Here is a 13,322-nt window from a genome sequence, read left to right as displayed (position 1 = left end):
GGTCTGCTTGGAGTTAGTTGAGTATTAATTTGACTTTTTAGTTTAATTTGTTTTTTCTTACTTGAGACAAAGGGTCAGGGAAGAAGGAGGGAGAGAATGCAAAGAGTAAACCAACTCCATAGGAATTACTCCATTTGCTGTTTTATTCACTGAGGTGTGAAAACAGATTTGTGGTGCACCTTTGTCAGGCCAAAAGAAGACATGGCGATCCTGCCAGGAAGGCCCCTTTCAGCCATATGCTGCACTTTGGAAAGGTAAAAGATTTTTCTTACCTCCCTCCCCCCCCCAGATGCTCTTCAGCTGTGAAAAGTGGATGAGAGCTTCTGTCTTCACCATCCTTTACTATTATATAACTAACTTTGGGTTTCCAAACTGTTCTTCTTTTACCTTTCTGAAACATCAGTGCTAACACAATTTTTAGTGTATGGATAAAGAGCATGAAAAAAGCTAACTAACCCCCCACTCGCCCTCCCCCAGCTTCCAACACACATTTTTATCTCTTAGTGGGCAAGAGATGTGGAAACTGCAGCCCTATCCCCAGGTCTATGCAGGCTGCTTTTGGCAAGTTACCCACTTTCCATTTAGTGAATGCAGTTATGGTTTTCAGAGGTGGGTGTCTGTGAACGTTGTGTGCTCTTTGGTGACTGTGCTGAAACCTTTGATGACGTTGACAAGATCTTCTTCTTCAACATACTGTAATATGCAAAAGAAAACAAAAACAAAACAGTTGGTGAGGTACATCTTCAGCTTACAAAATGGAATCTTATTCCTTCAATTCTTTCTTCCCCAAATGATTCTGTAACAGCTTGAGTAAGTTAGTTAAGTAAGTGCATTTCTACTTCTCTGTATGTTTTTCCCTTCCTCCCACCATAAGCTAAGATCCAAAAGCATTCACACACCTGACTCTAACACTAGATTTTCATGGTTATGATAGGTTTTAAAACCTATCTCCCATCCTGGCGAATATTAAGGAAATGGTGTTTACTGTAGTAATGGGGAGCCTAGCCTATAATATCCTGAGCACAAGGATCACTGAGGGGACAGATGATCCTTTAGGCTGCTTGAAGACGCTGCTGACATATACTTGACTTGCTGTCAGCCTTTCCTGCAGGGCTGCTCTCCTCTCATCCCCCAGGCTGTACATGCATCTAAGGCTGTCCCATCTCAAATGCAGAATGCTGCACTTCCTCTTGTTCAACTTCCCAGCTCTTCACTTTGTTAAAATCTCTCTGCAAGGCCCCTTTACTCTCAAGAGTCAAAAGCTTTTCCCTATTTAGTGTCATCTCTGAAGTTTGTATGCATTTGAGTCCTAAAGCCAGATAATTTATAAAAGAATGTGGCCTAAAGTGGAGCACTGTGGAACTGCACTAGCACCTGGCCACAGGCCTGATACAACTCTAGTTACTAAAACCCATAGAGCATGACCTGTTAGTCAATTGTTTTGACATGCTTTGAGCTTCACAGAGTCTCTCAGCTTCCTCTTAATCTTCAACTACTCTATGGCACTGAGCCAGATAAAAAGTTGACAGCAAGCAGAGACATAAACTTGGTTTCTGTCTATCACAGACTCTATTAGCAGCGTTCTGCAACTGTCTGTACTGGTGTGCTTACACCATTCAGTACATTCATCCCAAAAAAATGGACAGCATGAACAATACTTTATGTCAATCTGTAGCTGCTTGCTGTAATAAAGTGAAGAGCTGAGTTAGTTAAAAGACTTGTGGTCTTTATTTTTGCAGCAGAGGAGCTGAGCAACACAACAGCAGAGGCAACTGGATTTAGGGAAATCTAAAGCAATGTACAGAAAGCTCTAATAGAAGAGCCCAGTTTTGTATCTTTGAATTTAAAAGGGAGCTCAGCTCATACTGTAATGGTGGTTGGCCACCACAACTGAATTTTAATTCCCCTGCTCTTACTGTCTAACAGTTCCAAAGGTCAACAGACCCTTTGGTAAACCAGTTCTACTGTGAGTTAAGTGTCATTAGATTCTTAAGCTTTAGCAGATATTGCAGCAATGGCAACAACATCCCTGTGGTGTGGCATGCCTACAGGTGCTATTGCCCACCAACCCCAGACTCCTTTTAGCCCCACACATACAGAGCATGACGTCATTTTTCTAACTGTCCCCTCTTATCCACTTGCTGAAATAGATGGAGAGAAACATCTATGAGTCAGCCAAACAGAATGGATTTCTTCAAGATGCATATTACCAATAGACCATGCAATTACTGGTTCAAAAGATACCATGGACAGATAGATATGGAGTGAAGGCTACTTGCATTCTGTTAGAGCAATATGAGGACTTCAAAAGATCTAGATAGACATTTTCATGATTCTAATGTAACTCTAAAAATCACAAACAGCTGACATACAACAACATCACAGAAGGAGTCCTTACCAAGCCACGAGCACCAGCACGATGATTACGAATGATGGTATCCCAAGGTAATTCATCAACAAAAGACTTCTTGTCATAGATGTCAAGCAGCTGGCTTACACTACGATGAAGAGAGGCTGGAGAATACGTGCGATTTAGTTGGCTCTGACTTGGTCTCCGTCCCCCAGTAGTGTTATGGATACCACGGCTGCTTGTGGGAGATCCAACTCCTGGAATTTTTGTATCTGCTAGCCCCTACGAGGAAGCAGCAAACCAACAAATCAAACATACAGGGCCTCATCTTCAAATGTTTTAAACAAAACAAAAGTGTGAGAGAACAGAGGAGCCCGTGCTTTAGCAGTCATGCACAAATACAATTGGAAGGGATAGAAAAAAAAGGACCTTTTCCCACTGTCAATCATATTATTGAAAAGGAGGGGGAAAAAAAGGCCCAACTCTGTGAAACAGGGCTGTCCTTTACTTTTTTCCCCTCTATTTATTTTTTTTCCTTCATTAGCCAACAAGCAGAGGTCCAAATATTTTTGTCTACCAGAATGATATTCCACACTCACACAGCAAGGGCATTAAGCAGACTTCCTTTTGCACAGTTATATACAGTCACCATGACCAGGAAAAAGCTTTCACCCACAAGGAAAAACATGCACTGTAAGTAAAAATGCTGTTCTGCATGCTCTTAGGGCTATCACACCTCTTGCATCACTGCATGCTAACAACTCTACCTCAGAACGCATCCTGTAACTTTTGAGAGTGATGCTGCTTGATGAATCAGATGTGTCAGCAATTGTCTCAAACTGGGATTAAAGAGAGGGAGGAGAAGCATTAGGGCAGGGTAAGCACAGCACAGGTGCAACCTGTTTCCTATACAAGGAAGTAAATTAGCTGAAGCTCAGCAGGAAGTAGGTGAGTAGGGAACCAGCAACTACACAGCATGATTTAACTTCAACTGGTCACCAGCTACTATGTGGGCAGCCAGCAATGCTCTCTGCCTGATTGCAGTAGCAATTGTAAAACAAGCAGTTTTGCCTCTTCGAAGTAGCTCTGTACAAAGGTCTTCATCTGGTGCACAGCACAATGTTTTCCCCTATTAGCTCCACAAGCTTTTGGAGAAAAAACTAAAAATAAAGGCTACTAACTATTTAGGCATGCCAACAGCAAGGACATCATAAGTCAAGGGGGACAACACAACATAACAGGCTGTAGAAGAAGTGGAAGCAAAACCATAAGACCAATAAAAGAAGCTTTTTATGCTCTCAGCTTTTGCCAGGAGAAGGGGCACGCTGGAAATCCCATTGTTTGCAAGAGCTGCTTCATTGAGGCACAGATGCAGCTTCTTGGCACTGAGACAAAGAGGAACAGAATGCGTGAAGGATGCAAGAGTCACAGGAAAAAGCAGCAGAGCAGTCACAAGAATAGCCTCATAGCCCGTGCCTGGCAAGAAATTCTAACTTTCAGTCATAAAATTTTCCACATTCTTCTGTCTCACTTTTTGCAAATGGATAGGATAGCACAACTGCTCCGCTATGTGTTCTTTACCTGGCTTATTTTTTCTTTTTAAACAGAACTATATATGTCATAATAAAAATGACACTAAGCCTTCTTTATCACTCCCCAGCAGCCCACCTCTTGCCCTTTCATGGTCCCAGTGTGGCTTTACATGCACAGACACACATACATTTTGTTAAGGTTCTTAGCTTGTCTCTAGTTGCACTCACTCTCCCCAGACCTTCCTGGCAGCTTGTCCTGTAGCTGATAACTAGAAAGAAACAGCCCATCCCTAAGCTCTGTTTTTGCAAGAGCATCTCATATTTACCTGACAAAAAACTGTCAACTTGATCCTGGCTAACCTTTCACAACAGACGGTTGGGACCATGTGACGTGCTCCTCTAAGACGCACATTTTGTTACCATTTCTCAGGATAGGAAGGCCTTTTCAGCTCTATTGCAGAAGCCATCTAACATCAGGTGCCATCAATGGCTCTGGATTTTCTGTGACTACAGATGAACTGTTTTTCTTAAAGCATCAGCAGCATTTCAGGTCCAGAAATGTCAGGACCCACAGATCAGTTGCCACAGCAATCTTTTTGGACTGAGTGCCTTCATCCTGGCTCTCTGTGCCTTCACAGGCACACCAGACAGTCTTTCTCCTACACTGAACAGTATTCAGCTGGGAAATAGGAGTGTGAAGTAGTCAAAGGACAAAGGAAATTGTGAAGGGCAGACAGAAGTATGAGACAATGGATATGAGTAATCGTGTTTCACCCAACCTACCGGATGAGTTTCACCTGTTGAATACACACTCATTGGCGACGTTCTTTTCTGGAGTGGAACTAACGGAGGTCTGTCTCGTGCATAGGGTTGCTTGTGCACTTTCCTTTGAAGGATTAAGGAGAGAAGAATAGCCAAGAGGATCAAACCTAGAACTACCATCAGGACTGCAAACCACAGCTCATTGTAGAATTTTACACTTTTAGACTCTGCTTTGTCCTTCTCTCCAGGTGTTGTCAAGATCAGACCTGTAAAAATCAAGAGGGATTTAGGGGAGAAAGGGAATGTTATTTCAGAAAGTCACTTAACAATATGCTATCCCTTTCGCCTCTAATAAATTAGGCAAGAATTTAAGTCATTTTGTCGTCATGTGCTTATTTGCACTTATGTTCAAGGTGGCATAATGGTTCAATATGCTGGCGGGCTATAATAAAAAGCTTACTACCCTCAAGAGACCCTGCTTAAAGTTCTGGCATTGCTGCTCAGGCTGGAAATCACCACTGCATCAGCAGCTCTTGAGAAAAGAGGCAGTGGAGGTAGAATGTGAGGGGGGGGAGGAAAAATAAAAGGTTCTCCAAGTAACCTTGAAGAGTGAAAATTACTCCAGTAATTTCAGAGAGGTACGGACAGAGGACATTCTCTACACCACAATGCCTGTAGCAGCATGCCTACACAGTTTAAACGAGTGGGAGAAAGACTGAACAAAAATGAATGATAAATTAATATAAAAGAAAACAACATGAAACGCCTTATTCCTCCTCCCCCCGCCTGTTAGAAAAAACAGCCACATGGCTCTGCTTTTGCACAAGACAAGCATCAGAAATCTCTGTGACAGAATTCAGAATTGCCTGGTTATTTGCAATCCTACATGCGTATCAAGGCTCTTTGCTAAGGAATTTCCATCACCTTCACATCCAAGTCTCCACTGCAAGATGCCTGTGGTGCTGATCCAATTTGTAGTAGATGCAGGGTACAACCAGCAGTCAAAAGAACAAATGAAGGTGATGGATATGGGAATACTTCATAATGCTTTTACTATAGCCTTGCCTGAAATTTTGCAAGACGATAGTTGAGAGCATGAAGAGCTATATTAGGGAACTACAGTATAAAGAGAGATTGCAAAGACAAGGGCAATCTATTTTAAGAAGCCAAACAAAATGCTAACTCACAATAAATTAATTAAAAGCAATGTCAGTTAAGAAGAGTTTGAACTTAGCTTTCTGTCCTAGAAAACAAAGTTAAAAGGAAACTCGAACATTTTAGTTGTAGGTATCTACTAATGGACAACAACTGAACTAGGATTACATTACACAAAACCCGTTACCTTCACAAAACAGGCAAAGGATCTATAAAGCAGGGGTACTGAGAAAACTCATGGTATGATCCCTCAGTTAGATTCCACTCTTTCTAGCATGCACTGCATATCACATTTTTACCACAAACACACAATCTGTAGGAGTAAGGTAATTTCTTCATGTAATTACCAAGTCCATCGGCAGCACTGTACTTGATGACTGGTGTCATGGCACTCCCTTCATCGGTGATGCACGTCACTTGAAATAAAAAAGCTGAGCAAAAAGGAAAAATCAGAATTCTGTTGGTGCTGCTTTTTCACCATTATCCAACAGTAGAGAACGAAGCAAGCACAGCACATCAGCAAACACATGCTACTTGAGTTAAAAATTAGAGCCTCATAATCCCTTACGTGTGAGTATTCAACTCCGAAACCACTAAGTATGGCAGAACATGTGATATGGCATCACTATGATGCTACAAATTACACTGCCCTTTCAACACTCAGTTCTCCCTTTTTCAGTTGTGTGTAACTGGCAATTTTCAATTTATTCTATCACAGTGCCCCAAACTCCTTGGGCCATTTGTTCACAGCTGATAGAAACTTGTTAAGAAAAGTCTGAGATATTGCATCATAGCAGTATCCAGGAAAGTAAAAAGTAAATGACAAAGAAAAACCTCTTAAAAACAGAATCTTTCTTTTTTGTTTTCATTTTTCCTCTGTTGACATGATTAGTTTTTGTTTTGAATTTTGCAAGCTTCTGCAAGAGAAACTGCACTTCAAAGCAAGGCCAATTCCAAAAGCTATTGATTTAGTCATATATATATATATACACATGAAGATCATCAAGTCCAACCACAGCCTACCCATAGTACCCTATATATTTATATTGATAATATTATTATATTTATATTTGTGAAGTTTATTTCCATGCTTTTTTTTTTTTTTTTTTTTTCCTAGAGCACAGCCTTAAAGTACAGGAGCTCTGGGATTTAGTAAAGCTCAGCCCTCACAACAAACCAAAGCAGGCTCACCCAGTCTGGTAAAATGGTTATTGGTTCCAAGAATTTTTGTTTCAAGCATCTGCTTGGATACAGTTCAATGAGTTTGGCTATAGCATTCAGCAAGTATTTAAAGGGAAATCACTGCTTGCCAGAGCTGCTGCACGGTTTGTTTCTCCATTCAGGAAGAAAAGCAGTAAAACCTGTGCTCTTAGTGAGAGACTTCCAGGGAGACACATTCCTCAGATTTAGCAATAATATTAACACTATTAATTGAGCTCAACAGTCTTTTTAAAGGAAGAAAGACATAGGAAATTGAAACTGACTTTTGTCAGATGTCCTTGGCAAATACAACTCTGTGTCAAAGCCACTGTAGATACGCTGCCCACTCTCAGTTAACGCATACTCCTTCAGGCGTCCGTTCAGTACGAAAGTGCGACTCCAGTCTATATGGATGGTAGATAAATTGCTAACAACTGAGAATGGAGCCATGTACCGAGGTGCTGCGAAAGGAGAAAAGCTCATTTCAAGGCAACAGGCATGGCAGAATTACACAGCAGAGAGAAATAATAGGCTCTGAATGATTCAAGCTCATTCACACATTTTAGCTGTCTCATACTCAATTGTATGAGTAAATAGATAGATGGAGAAAGGAGAAAGTTGTAGTAGCAAGCCAGCCCCTACACTGGGAAAGCAATCATTGCTGCAGAGACCAGCTTCAGGGCAGGTAAGACTGCACTGGGTAAGGGACCTAAAGCAAAAAGACCAACCAAAAAGCTCTTTTTAGGGCTTATTTTTGCAAAAGCACTGTGCTGGTGCCAGGGGCCCAGCAGCTTGTGGTCAAAACCTTTTGCACATTTTATTTCCATACATACTACCTGTAGGGAAAAGCAGGGAAAGGCAATGGCAGATAACCAGTTCTAAATTACCCAAAAAAGGGTGATGGTCACAATCCAGTTAAAGAAAGAAAGATTTGCATCCTAAGGCTGCTGTGAGCCCCCTGGCCCCACTGAACCACAGCAGAAGCTGCAGCCCAGTGCTGGACACCCTCACTTTTCAGTTGATTTTGGTTTCAAGTTTTTGGTGGTTTTTTTTGTTTGTTTGTTTTTTGGTGTTTTTTTTTTTCAGGGTAGACACATGAATTTAAAGTAGTGCCTTGTTGTGGCTGATTAGTGATAAACTCTTCACTATCAGTAAGGATCCAGACACTCAGATGAAACCTGTGGAAAACTTTAATGAACCTGGAAGAAGTGTGGCATGAGTTAAAGCAGTATGCTTATTCTTGAAGAAAATCAACAGATCTCTACCCCACGCAGCAGAAGCAGAAATTTCTGATCTCATACTCACGCTCCTTTTCTGTAGTGAAGCCAACCCACTCTGAGGCGCTGCTCCCCACGGAGTTGTAAGACACAACTCGCAAGTTGTAGGTTGTGTAAGGCTCGAGGTTGGATACGTTGGCACTCTGTCCATTTCCTGTATACTTCACCTCAGTTGGGCCAGGGCTGCAAGCCTTCACAGCTGGCTGCAGGTTCAGAGGACAAGCCATGTACACATGGAGCTCATAGCTGAGAAGAAAGTAAATATTTAGATTCATTAAGAGCTTTTATAACACAACATGACTGTTTCATCCCAGCCAACCATTTCATCTTGATTGCTCTATGTCTGGCCATCAGACAGGATACTGAACCTCATGCTAGTTTTTCTCTTGGAGACTTTGGCCCCAGCTGTAGGATATCTGTAAGAACTGCGGTTGTCAGTCATGCTCACAAAGAAATTATTGGAGCCTTAATAGGCATCAACACTTCTGCACATCAGATAGCCTTACTAACTACAAGATACAGCTGCCTCTTGCAGACAATTGATCTCACCACTCTCACTGTGCAACCACAGCTGTTAGATAATAACCTCCACTCCCAGCATCCTTGCCACCTTCATCAATGTCTATATCCTGCTCATGAGAAATGCAACTGGTTCACCTAAACACCTCTTGGATGCTATTTAGGCCACATGAGATATCATCACCAACACCAGGAAGAATGAACACGGCTGTTCCAACCATCCAGAGCTCTCAGTCACATGATCACAATTTACATCCAGGAAGGTTGCTCTGCCACCACTCCTAAATAGCTGAAATTTGGCTGGGTTGCAGCTCCCACCTGGTGACGATGCCATTAGGTGACTGAGGGGCGCTCCACTGGAAAGAGGCGTTCCTGGAGGTCACGGCACGGATCTGTGGGGGTGGTTGCTCAGAGGGGGGAGCTGGTTGTGTGGTCATTTGGGCCGTGGGTCCTTTGCTACAACAGTTGAAACAGGTGCAGGCCTCCACACCAATGGAGTACGTGGTAAATGGTTTTAGCCCATGTATTGTCTGCTGGGTGGCAGTCCCTTCTGACAGCTGCAAAAAATTAAGGGGAAACTTGTCATAGGTTTAAGCACCACAAGTACTAAATAAGAGTTATCAGGATAAATTAACTCCAGAACACCATGGGCACAAGGTTCTGCATGTCCTTTAAGTCTGACATTAATGCAGCTGCTGTGCACTGGGACCTCTGCAGTCACTTTCCTCCCATTATAAAGTTAAAGGGCACTGTTAGAAAGAAAAGACCACACCATCAGTGGCCTCAGAGACCTCTTGAGTTGATCTGTATATCAACTTGTACATGTCATTCTCAGGGACAGAGAAACTGCAAACTTTTAGGGAGAAACACTGGGCTAAAAGGAATTGAAAATAAATGAATAGGAAGGAATGAGTGAAGCAAGAAAATAAAAGTGTTTGGTATTGCCTAATGCCAGTGCTAGAGATCAGACAGCAGCATGGCAGATGTGATGGGATGGAGACGGAAGACCATACAGACAACAGGGAGATGAGCTAGCTGCATCAGACATGAACATGGCCAATTGCACTGGGATGTATAAATACATGGAGAAATGAATGTGTAATGTGCGATCAGCACATTAATCTAATGTAACTCCATAGGTTTCCTAGCTTAGTTGAGTCCAGTCACGCCAGGACACCTAATGGATTCAATCTCAAAGGAAAAATCACAGCTGCATCTCAACCCCACAAAAGCATCATGTACCTTACTGCCATCTCCTCACATTTGTTGAGCCACCTTCTTGTACAAGAAACAGTATCAGTCTGATACCATAAACTTCTTTGTAAGTCTACTCTTTCTTGCTTCCCATGTGCCCACCCTAGAAAATGGAAACCCACAAGCCAGACAGTTAAAACTGAGGAAAAATTTGAGGATCACATGGAACCCTCCACATTCTGGATTATGGGCATCTTTGTCATAGCAATGTCCAAGCTAGAGATGAAAATGACTCTGCATTTGAGGCTTGGAACCCTCCACAGCACAGACAAAAGGAGGCATTGCCTAGAGATTCACTGAGATTTGATTGAATAGCTAAGATCCACACCAAAGATCTCACCACTAAGAACTTCTTTTAAGGTGATCTAGATTGAGAGACACTTAACTTTTTACTTGCACTATTCTTCAGCGCTTTGCCATGCAATACTTCTTACCAGCAAGAAAGATTTTAAAGGTAACTCAGCATTTTCTTTGGAGCTTCAAACCTGTCAGCTATCCAAAGCACAAAACCACTTCCTGATTAAGATTTGGTAGGACCAACATTTGAACTGTTGTTTCTTAATCTCATGCCAGGTATACACATACCAAAGAACCTCCTCTGCCTCCTATAGGCTGGAGTGAAACACAGGGGCTGTCTCAAAGTATTTCATTTGGTTGGTTAGCCATCACCAAAATAATACTGTGGATTCTCATCACGTTGTCACAGCATATTTCCAAGTCAGAAAGGTTTGATTGCTGTATAGATAATTCCTCGAGGAGCACATTTAGCTGAGTGAAAGTGTAGGACCCGCTTTGGCCAGAAGAGAGCGCTGCAGAGCAGGCAACAAAGGGAGAGCAGGAGAGGAAGGAAATTTGCAACCAGCAGACACAGTAAGAACAAAACTGCTAATGCTAGAAAACAAAAGTTAAAATGGAAGTGCACAAATAATTTTGACAACACTTACCACCACCTCAGTCCCTTGAGTATCATTAGAAAACAGCCTGTAGATACTGACCACCCCGTTTGGCTTAAGAGGAGGGCTGATGTTCACTATGGCCACTGTGGATGCCACTGTGTGGAAGAGGGGAGCTGCCAGGCCCTCGGGAGGAGCAGGGCCTGTCCGGCAGCGTGTCCAGCCGCTCGGTGTCCGGCCCGCCGAGTTCACTGACCACACCTTTAGCATACAGAAACAGACTGTCAGTGAAGGACTCAAGCCCACAAAAGCTCCACAGCTCTCTGCGATGCTGCTGCAGCTTTAATTCTGCTAAGACACAGTATAACAGCACCTGTGTTCAAATGTCCCTTGTCTGCACTGATCCTGTGACTTCCTAACAACAAAAAAGAACTACATTGAGAAGTAGATTTCTTGTCTCAGGAAGTGTGCATTCATGTAGCTCGTACTTACCTGAATGTCTTTTACTTACTCTTTTACTTGTCTTTTACTTTTACTTTTACTTACCACTGTCTTTGTTGCGCCACGCAAAGAGGATCAACACTGATAACTTTTTCAAACCAATGTGAACAAAAACACTGACACCCAGTCCTGCTATTTGTCTCCTTTCTGCACACTTCCTTCACGTGTGCGAGCAGCCCCAGTGAGTTCCGCCTGCCACTGTCTGACATCTAATTATGTTCACCTTGACTGAATTGCACAAGACAAATTCCAGTTACTCTTATAAACTCGACATTTTAATAGGGACATATCTCTTAAAAATATTTCTGTAGCAATCATTCAGCAACATTTTCAGTAACCCATAATATAAACAAAACCCACTGAAAAGTATGGTTAAATCAGCATCTCCCATTTGCTTCCACAGCAACATTCACTTTACTGCTTGAGCACAGAGGCAACTGTTTCAATCCCAAGATTCCAAAATTGAGCAGCTTGAAGGAGGCCTGATTAAAACCCACATGTCTCTGTGAACTACACCTACTGGTTTTGTCAGCTTCCCAAAACCAGAGTGATCTGCAGACTACATAAAACTCAGCACTTATTAAACACAGTCTTCAACAAATCTGCATGAAAATTAAATTTTGCTTTCATCAAGGAGTGAATAAACATATGGAAGGATGTATAATCTTATTTATCAAAAACTATTTGTATAATTAAACACGAATATCATAAAAGGTTGCCTTAGGTCGTCATTTGCATGAGTAAGTAATTTGTAGAATGTCAGGTACAATAGACAGAATAGATGGATGCGTGAGTGTGTAGGGTTAAATTAGGCTCAATATTAGCCAACCACAGAGTGATCAATCAGAATGATAGATCTAAATGGCAATACAAGAGGACTGTCTGAGAGATTTTTAGTGTAAGTATTCCTTAGTAAGCTTTCATGCCGAGCAATTCTAACAACAGTAAAACATGTTCTTATGTGATCTACTCCAGGCAGAAGTCCTGGAGAACCAGCTGGTGGGACTGTGCCTTAAGAAAAAAAAATTTAAAAAATAAGACGTTTAGAATTTAGAGTTCTTCAAGTTTGACCCTGGCATCTTACCAGCTGGCAATATTAAGTTCCAAGACCACAGAACACTTCACAAGGGGCCCAGGGACGGAAAAGGGCCAAAAGCTACCTCAGAGACTTTGAAGACTATGGTTCTGCCAACTACAAAACTGGAGTTACTGCCTTATTCCTTCAGAAACATATAATATCATCCAGTGAAACACTGTGTAAGTGTAGATGACGCCCTATGATAAAAAGCTCTGCCAGAATACTTTCATTTTCAGTGAAATCAGTAATATATCTCTGTTGTGAACTTTTCGTAAGTCAAACTCTGTTCACTTTACTGCAGTAGGTCAAAACCTCTATCTCAGTTAAGTCCCTGCTGCTACAAAGATTTGCCCACAGTAGTTCATTTCAAGAAGCATATTTCTTTGTGGAGAGAAAAAGCCACATTCAGAAAAAGAAGCTCTGAGCATGCCACTTGCCTCAACTCAGCACTTACCTTAGTTCAAAAGCTTTGGTTACACACTGGGCTGTGGTCTTAATGAGCATAGAATGTGGCACCATTGGGCCTGAGCTGCAGAACCAGCTTCCACACTAAAACTGATGGGAGAGAGGATTCCTCCCTAGCACAGCAATCAGGTCTCCCTTAGGAAATTTGGAGAAGAGAGGGATGCAGCACAGCTGGGGTGCACACACCTCACTGAGAGCTGTCGGGAGGCATTTTCTTCCATCCCTCCAGTATCATAGGTGCCTAAGCCATGTCTTTCAGAAAAGAAGCCTTATTTTTGATGGACACCATCTCAGACAAGGGAAAAGAGAATGCTGATCCCCTTTCACGTGACATCT

General features: G+C 42.1%; 1 protein-coding gene across 1 annotated transcript in view; it reads right to left on the bottom strand.

Moving 5' to 3' along the window:
* Positions 1 to 119: 119 nt before the first annotated feature.
* The window catches only part of USH2A (usherin), a 356,150-nt gene continuing 342,947 nt past the window's right edge, over positions 120 to 13,322 (bottom strand). The window contains exons 67-75 of the mRNA XM_015857330.2: positions 10,994 to 11,203; positions 9,114 to 9,352; positions 8,305 to 8,522; positions 7,284 to 7,460; positions 6,147 to 6,230; positions 4,666 to 4,910; positions 3,118 to 3,189; positions 2,399 to 2,632; positions 120 to 693 (exon numbers count right to left, since the gene is read on the bottom strand). Of these exons, the coding sequence (XP_015712816.1) occupies positions 604 to 693; positions 2,399 to 2,632; positions 3,118 to 3,189; positions 4,666 to 4,910; positions 6,147 to 6,230; positions 7,284 to 7,460; positions 8,305 to 8,522; positions 9,114 to 9,352; positions 10,994 to 11,203 (1,569 nt within the window). The 3' untranslated portion in view covers positions 120 to 603. The remainder of the gene's footprint in view (positions 694 to 2,398; positions 2,633 to 3,117; positions 3,190 to 4,665; positions 4,911 to 6,146; positions 6,231 to 7,283; positions 7,461 to 8,304; positions 8,523 to 9,113; positions 9,353 to 10,993; positions 11,204 to 13,322) is intronic.

This window comes from Coturnix japonica, chromosome 3 (genome assembly GCF_001577835.2).
Source record: "Coturnix japonica isolate 7356 chromosome 3, Coturnix japonica 2.1, whole genome shotgun sequence".
NCBI classification, from domain to species: Eukaryota; Metazoa; Chordata; class Aves; order Galliformes; family Phasianidae; genus Coturnix; species Coturnix japonica.
The sequence above is the reverse complement of the archived record's forward strand: the minus strand, read 5'-3'. Positions and strand labels throughout refer to the sequence as shown.